The sequence below is a fragment of the Rhinolophus sinicus genome, linkage group LG06 (genome assembly GCF_036562045.2).
Source record: "Rhinolophus sinicus isolate RSC01 linkage group LG06, ASM3656204v1, whole genome shotgun sequence".
Classification (NCBI taxonomy): domain Eukaryota; kingdom Metazoa; phylum Chordata; class Mammalia; order Chiroptera; family Rhinolophidae; genus Rhinolophus; species Rhinolophus sinicus.
In genome coordinates, this window is record NC_133756.1 from 58,992,782 (window position 1) to 59,015,998 (window position 23,217).

General features: G+C 36.9%; 1 protein-coding gene across 4 annotated transcripts in view; it reads right to left on the reverse strand.

Moving 5' to 3' along the window:
- CDKAL1 (CDKAL1 threonylcarbamoyladenosine tRNA methylthiotransferase) overlaps nt 1-23,217 on the reverse strand; it is a 615,432-nt gene that overhangs the window by 219,635 nt on the left and 372,580 nt on the right. For all 4 annotated transcript variants that reach the window (XM_019734279.2, XM_019734280.2, XM_074335173.1 and 1 more), the window contains exon 10: nt 18,250-18,416. In XM_019734279.2, the coding sequence (XP_019589838.2) occupies nt 18,250-18,416 (167 nt within the window). The remainder of the gene's footprint in view (nt 1-18,249; nt 18,417-23,217) is intronic.

Here is a 23,217-nt window from a genome sequence, read left to right on the forward strand (position 1 = left end):
AGGGATCCTCAATAAGATCAAGTTGATTTCTCATTAGAAATCACACAGGCCAGAAAGCAGTGGGATAACATACAAGCCTGCTTAATTTTACTGAGCTTTGCTTTATTGCGCCTCAGACGTGGATTTTTTTTTTTTTTTTTTAACAAATTGTGGCCAAGACACTCCATCAGGATAAAGACTATGGCTTGCTTTAAGGCAATACTGGCTTTATTTTGGCGGTCTGGAACCGAATCCACAATATTGCTAAGGAATGCCTATATTCAAAATGTTGAAAGAAAAAGACTGTTAACCAATAAATATATATCCAGAGAAGCCACCTTTCAAAATAAAGAAAAAAATTAAGACATCCCCAGATAAATAAAAAACAAGAAAATGTGTTGTTAGCGGAGCTGTGTTAAAACTAATAAATGGAGTTCTTCAGGCTGAAATGAAAGGACACTGGACAATAACTCCGATTCACATGAAGAACAACAGTAAAGGTAACTACAAAGGTAAATATAAAAGACAGTATAAATGTGGTTTCTGTTTGTAACTCTTATTTTATCTTATCTAATTTAAAACACAACTGCATAAAGCACTAATTATAAATGTGTTGATGGGCATACATTGTACAGACATATAATTTGTATGACACCAACAGCACAAAGAAGGGAAAAGGGAACTGAGCAATATACAAGGAGCAAAGTTTTTGTATATTATTATAAAGTTAGTATTAACCTAAACTACATTGCTATAAATTAAAACATTAATTGTAATCCCTCAGGCAATTTTGTGTGTATGTGTGTGTGTGTGTGTGTGTGTGTTTATATATATATATATATAATATAAAACAAGGTATTAAAATGGCACACTAGAGAATACATGTTTACCACAAAAGAAGGCTGTTGTGAGTTGAAATATGTGTCAGAGAAAGATATGTTGAAGTCATTACCCCCAGTACCTGTGAATATGATCTGATTCGGAAATAGGGTCTTTGCAGATATAATAAAGTTTAAATGAGGTCATACTGAATTAGGTTGGGCACTAATCCAATGATTTGTACCCTTATAAGAAGAAAAAGTTTGGACACAGACAGAGAGGAGAAAACCATGTGAAGAGTGAAATAGAGATTGCAGTGATGTCTCTAACAGCCAAAGAATACCAAGGATTGCCAGCAACCACCAGAAGCTGGGAGAGAAAAATGCAACAGATTCTCCCTCACAGCCTCAAGAAAGGAACTAACCCTGCCAAAATTTTGAGTTTGGATCTTTGGCCTCCCAAACTGAGAGAATAAATTTTTTCTGTTATTTTAAGACACTTGGTTTGTGGTACTTTGTTAGAGCAACCTTAGGAAACTAATACAAAAGCAGTAAGAGAGGAATGAAGAAACAAAAACAGAGTTCCAATCAAGATGGCAGAGTAGAAAACTGCTATGCTGTCCTCCTCCCGTGACCAGATCAAAATTATAACTATATTATAAAATAATAAACCTGGATAACCATCTGAAGACTAGTTGAACAGAAGTCCTATAACTAAGGATATAAAGAAGCCACATTGAAATTAGTAAAAGGGGCAGAGATAGGAAATAGGCTGATCCCATATCCACATTTGGTGTTTGAGAACTGGGAGGGATATCTCAGTTGCAGTGGTCCCACTGAGGAGTGAGGGATCTTAGACCCATACTTGGCTCCACAGCATGGAGCACCAGTGCTGGGAAAAATAGCCCCCAAAACATCTGGTGATGAATATCAGCAGAGATTCTATCCATCTGGGTAAGACAGAAGGTGGCTGGAAACCCAGGCATAGGCATCCTCCTAATAAGCCCACACACAGACTCACTTGCTGGCAGGTACTCTGGAATCCAGCGGAGGCACAACAGCTCGAGGGATGCCAGAGACATACAGAGAGAAACTGAGTTTTATGGCTTCAGGGAGAGGGCTGGAGAGAGAGCCACAACTGTCCCTTTATTAAGCCCTTCTACTACACAGCCTGCAAGCAGGTGTCATCCTTCCTGTGTTGAGCGCTGACCCCACATGGCTAAATATGAATCTGCATTAGCCTCGTGAACACCACTTATCCTTATGATTCCCTGAGACCCAGCCTCACACATAACATTCACTACCAAAGGCTATTCCAGTGGTAGGCAGCTGGCCTCAGCCCATGCTGCAGTCTTTCCTAAAAACTGTCAAAGGTAAACAGGCCACAGGCAGACAACAGTTGGCCTCGGATTCTTCTGTGTCTTTTGCTGAGTGGCTCCAAGATCAGCACTAGCGCCAAATCTGAATATCCATTAACCTGGTGAACACCACTAACCTCACCCTGGTGACTCCCTGAGACCCTACTTCACAAAACTTGTATACTGCCTAAGGCTCTCTCAGTGGGTGGAGCCTTATGGGCAACCGGGAGGTGGTAACAGGACTTGGGGTACCCTGTGCCTTTTGCTGCCCACCTCAGGCCTGGTTCTGACAGCATCCATCCTTGGATTGCAGAGTGGCCTCTCCCATGCATCTCCAGGCCCAGCAAAGGATTGAATACCAAACCAAGGACTGAATTGTAGTTCCTTCCAGGTAGCCCCGGGACAGTCTCAGGCAGTAGCTGAACTTGGTTTGCACCGGAGCCTCACCTAAGAGGCCCCAGAACTGATACACCTGTTGGCGGGCTTCTGACCACAACAGAGTACCACCCAATTAGCTCCATAAGTGACACACCCAAAGAGTGGTCTCAGCAGGCACAAAAGCCCGATGAGGCAAATCCCACTCCATGGGGTTGGCCTCTTTACAGCAGCTTGTGAGCTTTTCCAGTGGTAGGCAGGCAGTAGGCAGCCATCCTCACAGCCAGTCAATCTGAGGGTCAACCCCACCCACTGACATGCCAACATCAGGAAAGGCTCAACTACAACAGGAAGGCACACAAAAACACACACCTTGGACACACGTGGAACACCCGGCTGAGATGACCAAGGACACAGTGCCAGTGGGCCTCCCGGGTTGCCTACTACATAAGGCCACCCTGTCAAGACTGGGAGATATAGCAGATCTACCTAATGTATAGAAACATACACAGAGAGACAGCCAAAATGAGAAGAAAAAGAAACATGTCCCAAATGAAAGACGAGGAAAAAACTCCAGAAAAAATAACTAAATGATATGGAGGCAAGCAATCTACCAGATCCAGATTTCAAAACACTGGATGTAATGATGCTCAAAGAACTTTAGGGGAAGAATGGTGAACTTAGTGAGAACTTCCACAAAGAGACAGTAAGCATATAAAAAGACACAGAACCAATAAAAAAAGAACAAGTCAAAAATGAAAAAATACAGTATCTGAAATGAAGAATATACTAGAAGGAATCAACAGCAGATTAGATGAAGTTGAGGACTAAATCAGTGATTTGGAAGACAAGGTAGCAGAAACACACCCAATCTTAACAGCAAAAAGAAAAAAGAATTTTAAAAGGGTAAGGATAGTTTAAGGGACCTCTGGGACAACATCAAGTGTAACAACATTCACATCATAGGGGTACCAGAAGGAAAAGAGCATTGAAAGAGATTGAAAATATATTTAAAGAAATATGAAGGAAAACGTCCCTAACCCAGCAAAGGAATTAGACATACAAGTCTAAGAAGCACAGAGTCCCAAACAAGATCAACTCAAAGATGCCCACACCAAGATACATCCTAATTAAAATGCTACAGATTAAAGACAAAGAGAGAATCTTAACAGCAGCAAGAGAAAGGCACTTAGTTACTTATAAAGCAGCTCTTGTAACACTGTCAGCTGATTTTTCAACAGAAACTTTGCAGGCCAGAAGGGATTCGAAGGAAATATTCAAAGTGATGAAAAGCAAAGAACTACAACCAAGATTACTCTATCCAGCAAGGTTATCATTTAAAATTGAAGGAGAAATAAACAGCATCCCAGACCAAAAACCAAAACCAAACCAAACAAACAAAAACCCCCAAAACTAAAGGAGCGCATCACCACTAAAGCAGTGTTACAAGAAATGTTAAAGGGACTTATTTAAGAAAAAGATGAAAGAACATAAATATGAATAATAAATGACAACCACTACATGCCTATCAATAATCACCTTAAGTGAAAATGGATTAAATACTCCAATCAAAAGACATAGAGTAGCTAAATGGATAAGAATACAAAGCCCATACATATGCTGTCTACAAAAGACCGACTTCAGATCAAAAGACACACACAGACTGAAAGTAAAGAAATGGAATATGTCATGCAAATGGAAACAAAAAAAACAACAGCTGGAGTAGCAATAATTTTATCAGACAAAACAGACTTTAAATAAAGACTATAATAAGAGACAAAGAAAAACATTTCATAATGATAAAGGGATCAATCCAATGAAAGGATATAACCTTTGTAAATATTTAGGAACCCAACATAGGAGCACCTAGATACATAAAGCAAATATTGATGGCCATAAAAGGAGAGATCTGCATAAAGTTAGCAGTCATAGCAGGGGAATTTAACATCTGACTAACATCAATGGATAAATCTTTAAGACAGAAAATCAATCAGGAAATAGCAGACTTATATGACACATTAGACCAGATGGGCTTAATTGATATTTTTAGAACACTTCACCCCCAAAGCAGCAACAGAATATACATTCTTTTCAAGAGAACATGTAACATTTCCCAGGACAGACCACATGTTAGGCCACAATACAAGTCTTAATAAATTTAAAATGACTGAAATCATATCAAGCATCTTCTCCACCACAATGGTATGAAACTAGACATTAACTACAAGAGAAAAAAAAAAAACACTAAAAAAAAATATGGAGGCTAAATAACATGCTATTAAACAACGAATGGGGTAACAATGAGAATAAGAAGGAAATAAAAAAGATACTTTGAGACAAATGAAAATGAAAACTCAATGACCCAAAATCTATGGGACACAGCAAAAGTAGTCCCAAGAGGGAAATTCATAGCAATACAAGCCTACCTCAAGAAACAAGAAAAATCTCAAATAAACAACCTGACTTTACATCTAAAGGAACTAGAAAAAGAATGACAAAGCCCAAAGTGAGTAGAAGGAAGGAAATAATAAAGAGTAGAAATAAACAGAATAGAGATTAAAAGAACAATACAAAAGATCAATGAAGCCAAGAGCTGGTTCTTCAAAAAGATAAACAAAATTGATAAACCTTTAACTAGCCTCATCAAGGAAAAAAGAGAGATCCTAAATAAATAAAATCAGAAATGAAAGAGAAGTGACAACTGACACATCAGAAATACAGAGCATTATAAGAAAATACTAACAACAATTATATACCAGCAAAGTGGACAATCTGGAAGAAACACATAAATTCCTAAAAACATACAACTTGCAAGACTAAATAAAGAGGAAAATATGAACAGACTAATTACTACTAACGAAATCAAATCAGTAATCAAAAAACTCCTAACAAACAAAAGCCTTGGACTGGATGGCGTCTCAGGTGTATTTTACTGAACAGTCAAAGAAGAATTATCACCTATGCTACTCAAACTATTTCAAAAAATTCAAGAGGAGGTAAGGCTCCCAAGCTCATTTTTACAAGGCCACCATTATTCTGATTCCAAAACCAGGCAAAGACATTACAAATAAATAAATAAATAAGCCAAAGTTCCTGGTGAACATGATGTAAAAATACTCAACAAGTAATCAGCAAACTAAATTTAGCAGTATTGAAATGATCATACACCATGATCAAATGATCAAATGATCAAATGAGATTTATTCCTGGGATGCAAGGTTGGTTCAATACCTGCAAATTGATTAACATGATAAACCACATAAACAAAATGAAGGATAAAAATCATATGACCATATCAATGGATGCAGAAAAAGCATTTGACAAAATCCAGCATTCATTTACGATAAACTTTCAGTAAAGTGGGGGTATAGAGGGAATATACCTCAATATAATAAATGTCATATGACAAACCCAGAGCTAACATCATACTCAACAGGGAAAAGCTAAAAATGTTTTTCTTAAGATCAAGAATAAGACAAGATGCCCACTTTCACCACTTTTATTCAACATAGTATTGGAAGTCCTAGCCACCACAATCAGACAAGTAACAAAATAAAAGGCATCCAAATTGGAAAGTAAGAAGTAGATGACATGATACTACATACAAAGAACCCCAACAATTCCACCAAAAAAGTATTAAAACTAGTAAGTGAATTCAGTAAAGTAGCAGAATACAAAATTAAAATTCAGAAATTGTTGCACCAATAACAAACTATCAGAAAGAGAAATTAAGAAACAATTCCATTTACAATTGCATCAAAACAATAACATAAACTACCTAGGGAAAAAATTTAACCAAGGAGGTAAAAAACCTGTACTTGGAAAACTGTTAGACACTGAAGAAAAAAATTGAAAAAAATACAAAAAAAATGGAAGCATATAACTTGTTCATGGATAGGAAGAATTAACATCATTAAACTGTCCATACTACCCAAAGCAATCTATACATTGAATGCAATCCCTATCAAAATACCAACAGCATTTTTCACAGACCTAGAACAAATAATCCTAAAATGTATATGGAACCTCAAAAGACCCCGAATAGCGACAGCAATCTTGAGAAAGAAGAATTAAGTTGGAAGAATCATACTACTTGATAAGAAACTATACTAAAAAGGCCATATAAACAGCATGGTACTGGCAAAACAACGAACATATAGATCAATGGAACAAGAAAGCCCAGAAATAAACCCATGCCTATATGGTCAATTGATCTATGACAAAGGAGGCAAGAATATAGAATGGACCAAAGACATTATTCTCAATAAATGGTGTTTGGAAAACTAGACAGATACATATAAAAAAATGAAACTAGACCAACTTCTTATACTATAGAAGAATAAACTGAAATAAATTAAATGTAAGATCCCAACCATAAAACTCCTAGAAGAATACATAGGTTGTAAACTCTATGACATTGCCATTTGTAGTATTTTTTCTGATATATTTCCTCAGGCAAGGGAAACAAAAGGAAAAATTTAAAAAATGGAATACATTAAATTAAAACATTTTTACACAGCAAAGGAAACCATCAACAAAATAAAGACAGCCTACTGAAAGGGAGAAGATATTCACCAAAAACACATCTTATAAGAAGTTAATATCCAAAATTTATAAACAACTCATACAACTAGCACCAAAAAAACAAATAATCCAATTAAGAAATGGGCAGAGGACCTGAACAGACATTTCTCCAAAGAGGACATTCACGTGGCCTATAGACATATGAAAAGATGCTCAACATCATTAATCATCAGAGAAATGCAAATAAAACCACAATGAGATATCATCTCACAGCTGTCAGGATTGCTATCATTAATAAATCAACAAACAAGTGGTTGGTGTGGATGTGGAAAAAAGGGAACCTTGGTGCACTGTGGGTGGGATTGCAAATTGGTGCAGCCACTATAGAAAACAGTATGGAAATTCCTCAAAATATAAAAATAGAACTACCATATGACCCAGCAATCCCACTTCAGGGTATTTATCCAAACAAATCCAAAACACTAATTCAAAAAGATATATGCATCCCTATGTTCACTGCAGCATTATTTATACTAGCCAAGATATGGAAGCAACCTAAGTGCCCTAGGCAACTGGATAAAGAAGTTGTGGTAATATATTCAATGGAATATTACATGGACATAAAAAAAGAATGAAATCTTAGCATTTGTAGTATTGATGGACCTAGAGGGTATTATACTAAGTGAAATAGATCAGACACAGAAACACAAATACTGTATGATTTCACTTACATGTGGAATCTAAAGAACAAAATAAATGAATAAGCAAACAGAAATAGACTCATAGATACAGAGAATAAACTGATGGTTGCGAGATTGGAGGGTTTGAGGAGATGGATGAAAAAAATGAAAGAATTAAGAAGTACAGATTGGTAAATACAAAATAATCATGGGGATGTAAAGTACAGTATAGGGTATATAGTCAATAATACTGTAATAACTATGTATGCTGCCACATGGGTTCCAGACTTATCTGGGGCATCGCTTCTTAAATTATATAAATGTTCTAACAAATACGCTGTACACCTGAAACTAACATAAAATAATATTGAAGGTCAACTATAATTTAAAAAAATAAATGAATAAAGAAAGAAAGAAAATGTACTATTTTATATTTCAAAAAGTCAAAAAAAAAAGATACAAAAATAAGGATCTGTTGTGGTGGAAAAAACAAAGGCTGAAAATATAGCAGCCTTTATAGCAAATCAATTAAAAGATTCATGTCCGAAATTTCAACTGATCAGAATGTAGGATTATATTCCCTATTATGCTGTATATTAAAAGTTGATATAAAACTACTTTTCAGATATATTTTAATGTGTAACTATGAAAGTTACTTCTTTGTTGCCATATATTAGAGAAAGACTTACCTACATTATTTTCTCTAATCTAACAATGCTTTACATGTAGCAAACTTTTCAAGGTGATTATTAAAAGCCTGTAAAAATACATGCCATAAAAGAACAGAATAGGTTTTCCCCCTAAATAATGAACAATTGGAGAACTTTCAACATTACTCTGAACAGTTTGATTTTCTCTGGCCCACATAGAGCATCCTCTAATGCTAAAACTGATTTAGTACATAGTCCATTCATGCCCATTATAACTTACTTGATAGTTTTGCTACAAAACACGCCCATAATGTAATTCTTAATAATAATAATAATTTTAAAGCCCTTATGTTTCCAACTTCAGACACAATCATTATTTACTGTTAAGTGACATTACATAATTTTGGATTTAAATTTTGAAAGCTTAATTTCAAGTGGATTATTTTTGTGGTAGGCTAAGGAAGATATGGAAAAAAGAAGAGATGCTTATTGGATATAAATACAATTCAGTAGATTCGGAATAAATAGAAGTGAACTAAGGAACTGCACTTTCTGAAAAATATGCAGAATGTCCCTCAACTAATCTATGAACCATAACTGCATTACCAACCTTTCTGTTCTACACCACGAATCACCTGAAAAATTCCATTACCCGCCTGATATAAAATACGAGAATTTCATTGTACTAAATGCTGAATTAGCAAGTGCCTAAGGTAACCTTTCATAGGTTATCAGAGCAAAGAAATCACTACAGAAATGATCCTAAAATCAAAAGAAAAGCGTAAACTATGTTGGTTGTGTTATGTAATAGCTGTCCTCTGTGCTTATGAAGGAAAATCTAAGGCAGCTTTTCTCAATGGCTTGAGCAGAACAGACTTCCTAAATTAATGAAGAAGACAAAGCCCACAGATGGCGTACTGCAGAGTTTGAACTATACTAATTTTGACAGGTGACACGGAAATTTTCTAAACTACTCGTGTAAAAAGTTAGGATTCAAGGGAATGGCAATGTGAAATGCCTTTTAGGATGCAAATTAAACCATATCTAATGCCCTCCTTTATAAACAGAAATGTACACTAGAATACTAAAATATGAAATAGGAATATTTGTATGCCACAATTGAAATATGTAAATTTCTAGGCTTCTCAAGTATTCTAGAATTATATGTGTGTGTGTGTGTGTGTATGTGTTCCACTTTAATACACACACACACACACACACACACACACACACACACACACGGTTCCAGATACTTAACTATGACATCAGTCTCTTTATAAAGGCTCTGCAGAGTCCTTTTCATGCATCATCTTGACACGCACTTTATCCCTATGTTCCTTTCCTCTCAGAAAAATGATCCTCTCTTTGGGGACTAAATATCCATATGTCACTGGATTTCATGAGTATTCAATAACTTACCCGTATGCCAATGGCAAGAGAAGAAAATGATATTAGTGGTTGAGAAGTTCAAATAGTTTTTACCACAAAGTAGATTAAAGCATTTTATGATAACCAAAAATGATTTCACCATTTATATTCTTACATTGAGTCTAGACTCCCACACATGCTATCTGGTCATTTAGAAACTGGAACTGGGAACAGCAGGGAAGCCCACAGGGTAGGTCTCTGTGTGAATTATTGCTGGCCACATAAATAAAATTCTTAAATAAGGCATTTTCCATTGTTCTCCTCAGGAAGACAGAGGTACCCAATATTATCAAGATGAGAAACATCCATCCATAGAACAGTTCATTTTCCCTGAAAACATACTTGGGTGACAAGAATAAAACAAGCTTCCTGATGAAACTGAGTCTGTGTCTGCGAGGGCAGCAACAAAGAGTAGTCTGTTGAGATCGCGTCTATTTAGGAATGCATTTCTTTTCTGGGTCCTCTGGCCTGCATGTAATCATGAGGCTTAATCACCCAGACTGAATGACTATTCCAAACTGAGGCTCGGTAATAAGAAGCAACAAGCCATGCAAATTTTTCTGAGGCATTACTGAGTTCAAAAAAAGCTTAGGTTTCTTGGGCCGGGCTGGAATTAGGGGCTGAAGCCTGAACAAGGGAACAAGTGAGGACCACAGGGACGAACAGGCTGCAGAGTTGGAATATAGGGTGGAGGCTGCAATCATGCCTAGCGGAAGCAGCATTTCAACTGCATGTTTTATCAGAAATAGTCCAGTCACTGGATTTTCACTCTCAGAAGGGCTGCTCCCAGCTCTCAGCGTGAGGCTCCCAGTAAAGCCTGATAAACTTTTTATTATGGGTATAAATCCTTTTAATATTTGATGAAGGTTTTCCACTCTTAAATTTTCAGATAGGCACAAACTTTGGTTTTCAGTTTCAGAGGTTTCACTGACCTCTTGAAATCTATTCACAAATGCCAGGTTAAGAACGAAATAAAGTGCTGATGATTATAATCAACAAGAAACTGGGTGCCAATCGTAAGCTCAAACCACACACTGACATGTCCCAAAAGCTAAATGAGGACGGCAGAAATAAAGAACTTTTCCTTTCTATTTCCTTGCTCAAAACCATCTAGCACATGTTTCTATGCATCAAAGGGGGGAAATATTTTGCAACAACACAAAATCTATTTGCGTATTTTTTTTACTATGTTGGAAAGTAACAGCCTTAAGGGAAAAAAAAGTAAAGACCCTATGTGAACTGTTGACTTCAGTTTAGATATTCTGTATGGCTTTGATGAAACATAAGCACAGCAGGGATGGAGTTTGTTCTTATTTGGAACTATGAGGCATTTTTAAGTTTGCCAAGCCAAATATACTATTAATGTTCATAAATTACCATGCGGTAAAAGTTCTTGACAGATATCTATGGTTTTTTACCAGATAAATTAATTTTGTTAAATATACACTTAGGTTAGAATATAAGGTCATTTTAACAAGAAGTAAATATACATAAATCAAGCATAGTGGGAAACTGATTTGTTGTAGTGATTATAAGATTGCTCAACCCAAGACAGATATAACATTTAAAATATCACTATTTATGATTAGCCTTACATAATATAACATATATAATATATATAATATGAATATACTAAACGCAAATCTTATAAAAAACTATACATTTTCATTCAAGCTAAATAAAATGCAGTGTCATATCAATGTGAATATTAGTGCGGGGACAGAGCCAGGAGTGCAGTTTCCAGGCTCTCGCCCTCTCATGGAAAGGTGCTCACTCAGGTAGTAAATGGCCATCAACTGTGATTGGATGGCCATCAGCTGTAACCAGTGAGCCATTAGCCACTGATATAACTGCTGTGGCTACGCTAGCAGAAAATGGGGGCTAGCAAGAAGATGGTGGCTGAGCTAGCAAGCGTGGGTTGCAGTTAGCATGGAGGAGTGCAGCTAGTAAGTGGGGTTGGTTGGTTGGCAGAGAAGTGGACGGCAGGTTGCAGATAGTGTGGTTCCTGCTTCCTGTGTCTCCAACCCAGCCGCCAGTGAGACTACAGTGGTATATAGTGGTATGACTCCCCTATCTATGGCTCCGTGGGTGTTCCTTTTTGGCCTCACCATGTCCTGCGGTCTTATGTGAGGAGCGGGAGCTGAGACCCCGCATGACACCTGGCATGACAATTAGTGTCAATATTGTCTAGCAATATTTTACAGAGTAATAATAAATTTAAAAATAAATAATTTGCTTTATTCATTATTTGAGGAAAAGTCCTTAATAACAAGTATTTGCACTCCAGATTAATCAACTTGCTTCTCTAGACGAGGCTGTACATGACACACTAAAATTCTGATGTGATTTTAAGACATACAGAAATCTTAAAGGGAGAAAACCGTTATTTTTAATTATTCATAATACAGAGAGAGTCAGAATAGCTTAGATAAATAAAATCCACAGATACTTTTCATATCCCTTACTGTTTTAACAGCTTTACTATTGTGGGGACAGAGCCCCAAAAGGCAGTTTCCAGGCTCTCGGCCTCACAAAGACAGGTGCTGGCTCAGGTAGTAAATGGCCATCAATGTGATTGGATGGCCATCAGCTGTGGCTAGTTGGCAGTCAGCTGTAACCAGTGAGCCATTGGCCACTAATATAACTGCTGTGGCTGTGCTAGCAGAGAGAGAAGAATGGGGGCTAGCAAGAGGATGGCGGCTGGGCTGGCAAGCGCGGATTGCAGTTAGGATGGCTGGTTGAGGACAGTGTGGATCCAGCCTCCAGTGAGAGTATAGTGCCGCCAGAGAGAATATAGTGGTATGACTCCCCCATCTATGGCTCCGTGGGTGTTCCTTTTCGGCCTCACCATGTCCTGCGTTCTTGTATGGGGAGCGGGAGCAGAGACCCCGCAGGCCGCCCCGCATGATAACTATCTTTTCCCTACCAGCCAACCTAACACATAAAACTAAAAACAAGACAAACTACCAGATTTTAACTTCTCCTTGACCATTCACTGCTGCCTTCTCTAATGGAGATTATGAAAAACAGTGAAAGCGAAGAAGCAGGAAGAAGAAAGAAGCTCAGATCCTAGATAATCTACATATTCAATAACCACACAATGAGCTCAATTGCGGTAGGTAGTCCTAAAGATACTATCTTCACTGTATTTTAGTAGAGCAAATCAATAAAAGACATCCCTTAGGTGGATTTTCCCCCACCATCCAGTATATCTTCACAGAACTATGACTCAAATGAGAAACACATGTTACAACCATCTACAAACTCTTCCAAACTAGATGCTCAGCACTGATATGAAGATACTTCAGTATATATGACGTGCAGCCAAAACAGCTAAACTTAGGGCTATCACATCACTCAATACACATTTATTAAGTGCATGTTATCACAGGCACTGAAATGCAAAGATGAATAAGACAGCGTCTCCCTCAAGATGAAAACAGTTTTATTAGATTTACATGTAAATAAGTAATTGTGATTCAGCGCACTGAGTGTGGCAGAGAGATCTCGGACAGAGTAAAAAAGCAAGGAAGGAATCTGGGAAGCACCTGAGAAGGCTTCACGGAAGTCGGGGTACAGTAGAAAGCATTTTAGCCAGACAAGGTTAAAAACCAGTTCAGCTGCTAACTAGAAGTTAAGTAGTTTGGCCAGTTACTAAACCTTTCTAAGACCTGGCTTCTCAATCAACACAATGAGGATAACAGTATCTATATAGTTAGCTTATGATAAGACGGGAAAGATATATTGTTTGTAGGGCAATCAGCGTGGTTTCTTGAAAATAATAAGCACTCAATAAATTGCACTGATATTATAATTATTATTATTATGATGATGACGATGCAGTTCTGACAGAAGTTACCCGTGACTTCTGGAGCTCAATGAACAGTAGCCACTGTCCCACTGTCACTGGCCTCATCACAGCTTGTTGGGTTCACATGGATCGTGTTCAGTCTGAATTAACGCCTTAGCTGCGGGCTACCAACAAGTAGGAGGCCAAAACTAAGCGGTGTAGTTTGAAGAGTAATCAAATTCACAAGCCACTCCACTTTCTATAAGGTCAGAGTTTCATGAAGGAAGAAGATGACAGGGTTATTACCTTAGTGATAGCAATAGGAAAGCAAACACACAGGGAACATATCTTATTGGCCACAAAAGGGGCATTATTTTAGTCAACACACATAGTAGCAAATATTTGTGTATCTGATTAACTCATTATTACCGACTGCCATCATGTGGTAAGTATGGAATGAGAAAAAGTTCAAGTAAAAATTCCAAGAGTCCAAAATGGTAAAAACAAACAAATAAACAAACAAACAACACAGGCCATATAGGAGGCATCATCAGGGTACTAAAGCAAGAGAACAGAGACGTAACGGAAGAAGCATGTTAAGAACCTGTATGTCATGGTAAAGAGCTTATCTTTAGCCTATGTGGAATGGAGAGGCATCACAGACTTTAAAATGAGGTAAAATATTTTTTTAATCTATTACTTTACCTCTTGTTTCTAGTTCACATCCAAATTTAGTAAGTCTTACATTAGGTCATTATTATGTTTCTTCAGTTTCAGGGTGTTTTTCATATATAAATGCTTGAGATACCTCCTGGTCAGCTATGTCGTCACTTAAAATGAATCCCATATTGTTTAATGCCGTGTGATATGTGTAAAACAGTGTTTGTCGAAGTTCCATCTACTTTCCTGTCTGTTAGGGATTAAGAATTCTCCCTTCCTTCCTTTTATTCACTACGCATTTACTCAATATCTTCTATATAATGTTCCCCACATAATGCTAGATTCTTGATAATACCTTCAAAGTGCATCCTATGTTAACTGTAATAGGTATCTTCTGTTCCTCCAGAGATTTAATAAAATGTATTATCAACTGATTTATTTTTCAACCCCATACTTTTAAATAATGATAGAAACTTTGGTATTTTCCTTTAAATTATTGCCCCTTTAAACTGCTCAATTAAAAAAAAAAATTAAGCTGGCAAAAGGGTTTTAAAAAAAATCTCAGGAGTCAGGTGAATGTGACGTTAACAGAACGAAGAAGAAGGAGAACAGCCCAGTGAAGTGCTCTATAATTAAAGTCTGCACCATGAAGCATCTTCCAGAAACACAAGAAGGTTGGGTACCACCAATATAATTCTCAAGGAACTGTCGCTGTAAGATTATTAAAGCATCGGAGTAGTTATTTCAAGAGTGGGTTTCTTGTATCGCTCCTGTCATTCACTGTGGTTACTTATTTTTCTGTTTTCCTGTTTTCTGCTCTTTTCTTTTCTTCTTATTGGTGAACTCTCTGCAGCACTCTTTAGATAAGTCAAGTAATTTCTGTAGAGTGGTCCAAGCTTAGCAGGAGGAAAATGGGGAAATAATGTATTGCTGAGCACGGGCCGAGGCTCGCCAGGTCTGGGCTCCCTTCCCCAACATCCCTTTTCACACTGGGAGGCCTCTGGAAATCAGTTACCTGGCCTGTTACATAAGGATGTGTTTATGGAACGCTGAAAACTCTGGGCTCTTCCACTCAAAGGAGGATGAGAACTTCCATGGGGTAAAGGTTTTGTCAAAGGAACAAAGGAAAATATTCCAAGCCCTTTCTTCTGAATAGTGTGGGTCTTTCATTCTTGCACACCTCTGCTTGTTTCATTTTCATCTGTTTCCTTTGGACTGCTTTCTCCTTCGATGTGACACAGAAGGACTGGAATACTCCCTGCTTAGGAAGTGCATAGGAAAGAGTGGCTTTCTTTGGACAAACTCGCACCCTTGAAGCTTCTTTACTTTGTCATCTTCTGCTGCCTCTTCTGGCCAGAATGTTAAGACTTCAAAAATCTGGACGAGATCTGACAATTAAGTTTGCAAACTCATCCTAGAAAATGTACTGCATATCTCATTGCTGAATATCACTACGGTCACCTTTGAAGTACTCCCCTTGGGGAGCTATGTACCGATGCCAGTGCTTAGTCCACCCTTCAAAGCAATTTTGGAACTCTTTCCGGAATGGCCATCAGAGCTGTCATCATATTAACTGTGATGTCCTGAATGTCATCAAAATGTCTTCCTTTCAATATTTCCTTTATCTTTGAGTAAAGAAAGAAGTCATTGGAGGCCAGCTGGTGAGTAGGGAGGGTGTTCCAATACAGCTATTTGTTTACTGGCTAAAATCTCCCTTATAGACAGTGCCGTGTGAGCTGGTGCATTGTCGTGATGCAAGAGCCATGAATTGTTGGCCAAAAGTTCAGGTTGTCTAACTTTTTCACATAGGCTTTTCAGTACTTCCAAATAATAAACTTGGTTAACTGTTTGTCCAGTTGGTATAAATTCATAATGACTAATCCCTCTGATATTAAAAAAAGGTTAGCAATATCGTTGCTATGAGTTTGCCAACTTAATTTTCACACCTTGTGTAGAGTGGGTTCTACAATTTATTTTATGACGAAGGCTCTTCCTTTATTCATTCTTTCATTCACTATTTATTGAGCCGTTCCTGGGTGGGGTAGGTCCAGAGAAAGATATGACAACATCCTTGACTCAGGAAAATGACAATGTGGAAGGAAAGGCCAACATTATAAATATCTTACAGCAAGAATGTAAAAACGGTAATGTCATGACAATCAGAACTTATCATTCTGACCGCAGTCTATGAACTAAACACCTGATGTTTTTCCAGGTAAAATATAAAGCTATATTTATCATCTTCTGTTGATTTTTTTAGACATGCTCCTGGAGCATCTATTCAGAGGTCAACAACTAGTACTACTTTAGGTGCTGAGCATTAGGATTTGCCATAAATGCGGTACTAGTTTATGCAATCTTGTAATTAATTGAAGTGATGAATTTATTCCAACATATATTTGGTTAGTCTCCTCAGAGCCAGCACACAATTTTTTACCTTGTGTTGACTCCCTATCTGAACTTCTCTGACTCTGGCTACCATGGTTCCCTCGATCCCTGACAAAATTGTTTACTGACTGTCTACTAGTAGGGCTTCCTGCTCTTCCTACCCATCACACATCTAGCTCATCTGGTCTTCACGATGTACGTCTCACACCGACTGTAAATATAGCAAGACTGCTATAGCTCTTAGCATATTTGATTTTTACAAATAATCACTTGCTTTCTCAAGTGCTGAGTTAAAGAGTATGTAAAAACTGGCATGCCTGCAACTTATTTTTAAATAGCAAATAATAATTGTCCTACACTGCCCAAAGTACCAAAGTTAACATATAAATTGTATAGCTTTACTAAAAGATTTGGCTAGGAAAACATGAATAACAAAACTGAAATCGCTAAATTGCTTCATCATATATTTATAATTAACAATCAGATCGCTATCAACTGTTTTCAGAATTTTTTAAATGCGTTGCTGATATTAGGAAGGCTTTTCAGCAACACACTCAACAAGTATAGGCGTCAAATCAAATCAACAGAAACAATTTTTTAAGTCTTTGAATATTCATTTGCATTTCTGCATTAAATTATAGCAACTAGCTTCTAAATTTTTGCGATCTTATTTTTCTGCAAAAAACTAACTGCAAAGGACACAACTGATTAAAAGTACAAGTGACTCATTCATATACTTTGCACATGACTTTCCAACAGCACTTACTAAATTTATTCTCCATAAATATGGATCTAATATAATTATTTTATTTTCTATATTTTATATATTATTTCCCAAATAACAATCATGGATCCTAGCATGTGCTAGGATCATTTAAATGGTTGCTCCCTGTTTATAGTCTTCCCTCATATTTATTGTGGCATTTGTCATCGGGTACCACAGTTACCTGTACACACACAGCTATTTCTCTAGTTCAGTGGTAAGCCACTTGAAGGGAAGCATCCTGATCCATGCAAGGTATAAAACTGAAACCAAGGATCTCACATTATTACAATTGCTTTTTTCACAGTGATCACAAGAGAATAAATGGAAGAATACCCAACTTTGTGTGTCTTTGAATCTACTCACCCCTAACTATCTCCAGACAAAGGGATGAAATTTAAAACATCCTCACACTTACAGCCCAGTATCCCTGCAGACAGGACTAATAATCATATAATAGATAATGTGATGTTCACTGTTGGCTGCAAAATTAATGCAACATATTAGCAGCCCTGACCTAGATAAGGGTTATACAAAGAGGATTGAAGCAAATTTATGCAATGGAAAACTGAAGGGCTGCAAAGAAGAAACAAAGAACTGTGACAAGATGGCAACATTAATTAATGGTGAAGAAGCAAAAACAAGATGTGCAGACTGACAAAGACGGGGATTTGGAATTCTCAATTCATTCTTGGTAACATGGGACCACACACAAAAAAAAATTTAAAAATGTGAAAGTGGTTTAAAATGAAGCTCATGTGATGATGCTGATGTTGCCACATTGTCTGGATTGGTTCTTGTCTGTGTCAGCATAGAAATGGGGTGCTTTTCCTTACCTCCAGATGCTCTAAAATATAGGGTGGATTTGTCATGCCAAGCCTCAGCATTGCTCCCTCAGGAATCACTTCCACCAGTTTCCACAGTAGTGCGGGGAGATCGGTGCCAATATCTCTGCCATAAGCCCCAGTGTCTTCACTGGTCAACCATATCTCACACACACCCTCTGTGAATCAAAGGAGATAATTAACAAATCTGTTGCAGAGCTGTTTCCTTCATCATACAGCTGCTCACCCTTTTAATGCAGTATTTCTCAATGTTTTTATGCAGGCAGTCTGGGTATTCAATTGCAGGGAAAAAAAGCAGCTTATCCCATGGTGGCACTGGGTTATTAAGTTCATTTTATGAACACCAGAGAGTTACAACCATGCTGTAAATTATCAGTGCGTCCTACGGACTGATTAACATTCATCGTCAATCAGTTCAACAGTGCTTCCAAGCACTTTGATCAAGACTAAAGCTGCAGGCCCATCACACAGAATGCCTATTTCATTGAATACCATAAGCCCAGGAACTGAACAGTCACTCTACAGAATAGGTGCTATCAGCAGTTAACTCACTAATCAGTCTGTCACCAACCCAAGGAAAGATGTCAAGTGTAGTTAAGATTCAACTCACAAATCATTAATAATGAGGTATCCATTTCTCCTGTAGTAACTATTCTAATTTGTCGTCTTTTTTCAATTAAGAATAGAATGCATGATATGGCTGCATTCAAGAAGTTGGTTGCTGCGTAAACTAAGTATTTGAGTCGGAAAACCTGTTTACTGACAGCTTGCATCCTATTTTTCATCAATCAAACCTTAGGAAAATGTATGCATGTTTTGTTGCTATTGTTGTTACAAAGAATCCTGTCTTCAATTATTACAGACTACAGTAACTTCCTTCTAAAAATCGAAAGGAACTGCTTTTAGATAACTTAGTATTAAGTAAAAGGAACAAAACAGAGTTAGCAAGAGCCACCCAGGTTTGCATGGCACACAGAACCTTTCTGAACGCATATTCAATTAAAGGATTAGCCTATTTTAAAAGGCCAAAGGATTCACAAGGCTCAACAAACAGTACAATGGGCCTGTGAAATTTGTTCATGTAAAGTGATTTGTTGCTTCTGAAGAACCTCAACACATCCACCAAGTACACAAAGAAAGGCTACAGCCTGAACCAGAAGTGTAAGTTTCTAGAAAGAGTCTTAAAATTATAATTTTAAATTGTCTTTAGTTGACGGAACAGAAGAATTTCAAAAATACATTTAAATATTCCTAGCCAAGAGAGACAACAAATAAAACGCATGGCTTTTATGTGAATGTGAACTTAAAATTTACAGAATACAGAAACAAAAAGTAAAGATCTTCCCTCTCCTTACTGCATGTGACAGAGGTGAAAAAATACATACACGAAGATCTCTAATCACTACTGTTTCCTTTCGTATAAGAGATATAATTTACTTGATCAAAAATGATATTTACTTGATCAAAAACATAGCTGATCCACACAAAAACATGCACACCCTCACCCACACCCATACAACAGAGAAAATACAAGGATAGAAATAGGATTATAGGATTTTAGTTTCCTGAAATTAATAAATCAATGACTTAGCATAGAAAATCGATGGTATCAAAATAAAAAGCTCCATTTAAAAAGTTGGAGATGTTTTTAGTATTTGAAAGTCAGTAGTGTTATGAATATATGGGTTTTCTTTATTTAAATTAAATATGCAGTTCCAGAAATTAATAAACTATTGCTTAGTTTTAATCACTTAATAAAAAATTTTTATCCTTAAAAGAAATAGTCTGCCATTTTATAGTCTCCCTCTGTAGTCTCATAGTTTTATAAATATTCTCTATACATGGAGTAAACATTATTTTATTTTTAAAAATGGGTTGCAGTTAGTGGCATCATCTTTATTTTAACATTATATATGCCATCTGACACTGGACTCATACAACCTTTTCAAAAAAAAAGAAAAATCTTATCACAAAATCCACCCCAGGAAAAGAGATGGCTAAGTAACAACACAAACAGATTTTAATACACTCTGAAAAAGGTTATAAAAACAGGACATTATCCGTGATTTTCCAGTTACTGGCATTTGAGCAACACAATATGAATATTTTAAAATGAACAGAATAATTTTAATTTATAATTTTTCCATCCAAATGGTTCCATGTTACGCCTTATGTAGAGAGAGCGAGTTCCTGGAACAGTGCCTTGCTGTTGCTAGATGAATACAGAAGGGGAAAAATCACCATGAATAGGAATGGAAATAACATCCATGCAGAAACAGCAGCAGCCAGCTCTTAAAGCTGCATAGGTGGGGACCAATAGCCCCCTGGTGGGCTGAAACTTCAAATTAAATCACATGAAGAGGAAGCAGCTGTAACACTAAATCAGCAACAACAGGAATAATGGTCTTGATGTCTCCAAGATCAAGGCTGCGACAGCGCTCTCTATAATAGCAACCTGACTTACGACACAATGAAATGAGAGAACACGTGCAAAATGGGAAACCCCTGGACTGCAAAACGGTGCCTGGCCAATTCAATCCAAACATTTGTCAAAGATGATTTTGCTCTTAATCAATGTGAGAAAGTTCAGATTTTTGTAAGGCTGTATTCCAAGCATGAATTCTAATGAAAGCTGATCCCTTGAAGAGTTAGGATATAGAAAATGATTTCATACTACAGGTGAAGCTAAGTATGGAATCCTCAACGCCTGACATCCTCTGCCCTGAGAATTCTTGTGATTACTCACAGTGCCAGCAGTTCCTGTCAGGTCAGCTTGCATATGAATTCACCAGGGAAACTGAAGGCTGCAGTCTGCAATCACTAATGGATATGGGGGCTCATGCATGCTTCTATCTGCACACTTAATTGGCTATACTTACAGACCGAAGTGCTTCCCTAAACAGCTTCATTCTTTAAGGACTTCAGTTATGAGCTATATTCCTTTGCACATCTATTTATTTGCCCATCGGACCTTTATTAGGCTGCTACCTACTATGTGCCCTGCAGCAGTTCCAGCTCATAACAGATACGGAGACATCATTGAACTTCTGTGATCTAACATTGGCTATTATCCAGGAGCTGGCAAAGGGCCAGGGACAGACACTCTGGGAACTTCCCATATATCCCTACTGGCGATGGTGCAGGGGGTGGGTATCGCAGAACACGGCATTAGAAACCAAAATGAAGGGAGCACTGGGCTGGCTGGAAGTGGATATGATGTCAGCCCCAGTGAGATAGGCCCAGTCTGCACTATAAAGTGGACTGTAATTAATACACGTCAGAAAAACAAATACATGAAATGAAAAAGAGAAGCAAGCAGGAAGAAGTGAGATAAGAGCAGTGAATATCCAGTAAAAACTCCCATGCCTGTAAAAATAAATACATGCAAAAAAAAAAAAAAAAAAAAGTGGTTGGTGGAAAATTGGGAGACAAAAATTATCTTTTCTTTTAAGCAACCAAGGTGAAATTTTATTTTTCCTAAAATTGTTCATCTACCTGACTTTTGTTCATTTTCCTTAAATTGTTCAGTCTATATGACTTTTCTAATGAACATTATTAGGTTCATCAGATCATCTAGCCTTTTGTTGTGTGGATTTTGGTAAAAAGAACAGCAAATACTAGGGAGAAATGAAATGTATCTTACAAGGGAAAAGTTTAGTTATTAGAATCTATTATCATTTTACCGAAGTAATTACAGACCAGCCTATAGTTGAAACATGTGGCTATTATTCCCTGAATAGCAAACAACCTCAACAGCTAGATTCTGATCTCTGCTCCATAGTGATGTGAGATGACAGAGGATGGAAAAAGTAGAAGACATAAAGGTTAATAATAAAAGATAATATTCTCAAAAAAATAATCTCACAAGAAAGAAATCTTTTTTGAAAATCAAACTTTGCCAAAACTCAATTTCAAATGTTTATGACTCACTATAATTTTCCTGTGTATGAGCTTTGTTGTAATAAATTAAAATATGGGTGAAGATTGATTTCATCTGGTCAGAGAAGTGACATTTCTCTAGTAGCCTTTGCTTTATCACCAGGGAAATTTCCACAATAAGTTGCTTCAATTATTCCATTATAAGTAGAGTCTCCAAAAATAGGGATCACAAAAATATGAAAATTGTAAACTATGATTAATGGTATCAATAGTTAAAGAGCCCTAGACGGCAAGATAATCTACATCAACCAAACAAAGAAAATCACCTCAAAATCGGCTAAATTTTTCTTCCTCAAAAGACATATTCTCTCCCCTTCTCCTGTCTTCTGTTCTCCATTGCTCCCCTGCCTTTCCTTCCTCCTCTAAATCCCATCCTCTCTTCTTTCTCCACCATTCCATACCAGTCTTCAGGTTTCGTTTTCCTTAATGGTCAAAAATAAATTCAATAAACTATAAATTAATTAAACATACATTATGTTTATAAATTTATGAATACAAATTAAACATACATTATGTTACATTTAGTTAATATTCATTAAATTCTCTGCTCTTGATTCCTGATGCTCTTTTTTAAGGGTCACAGTGCATATTAATTAGATTTTTATAGGCTCTTTCTTCTTAAAACAATAATCTTAGAAAATTCAAAAATAAATACGACCCTCTGTTTAAACATTTGAAAGGTCATGGAAATTCAACGGAGATGCTTCTAAGAAACAATATTCATAGGCATCCTTCTACCTTTTCAGCTTCTTCTTTAAATAGAGAAGCAGACAATATAACTTCTTTGGTCCCTTCTAATCCTATTATTAGACACTCAAGGGTTTTATGTTAATATCCTGTTAAGTAGAAAAAGGATTTACATGACAATTTTATTAAAGATAGCATTCTAAGAGGACCAACTAAGGCTATCTTTCATATAACAATTTTACATCACTAATAACCCAATTAATAGGCCACAACAAAAGAAAATTATTACCCATTCTTCAATTATATCATGTTTTACTACTTTTACAAACTTGA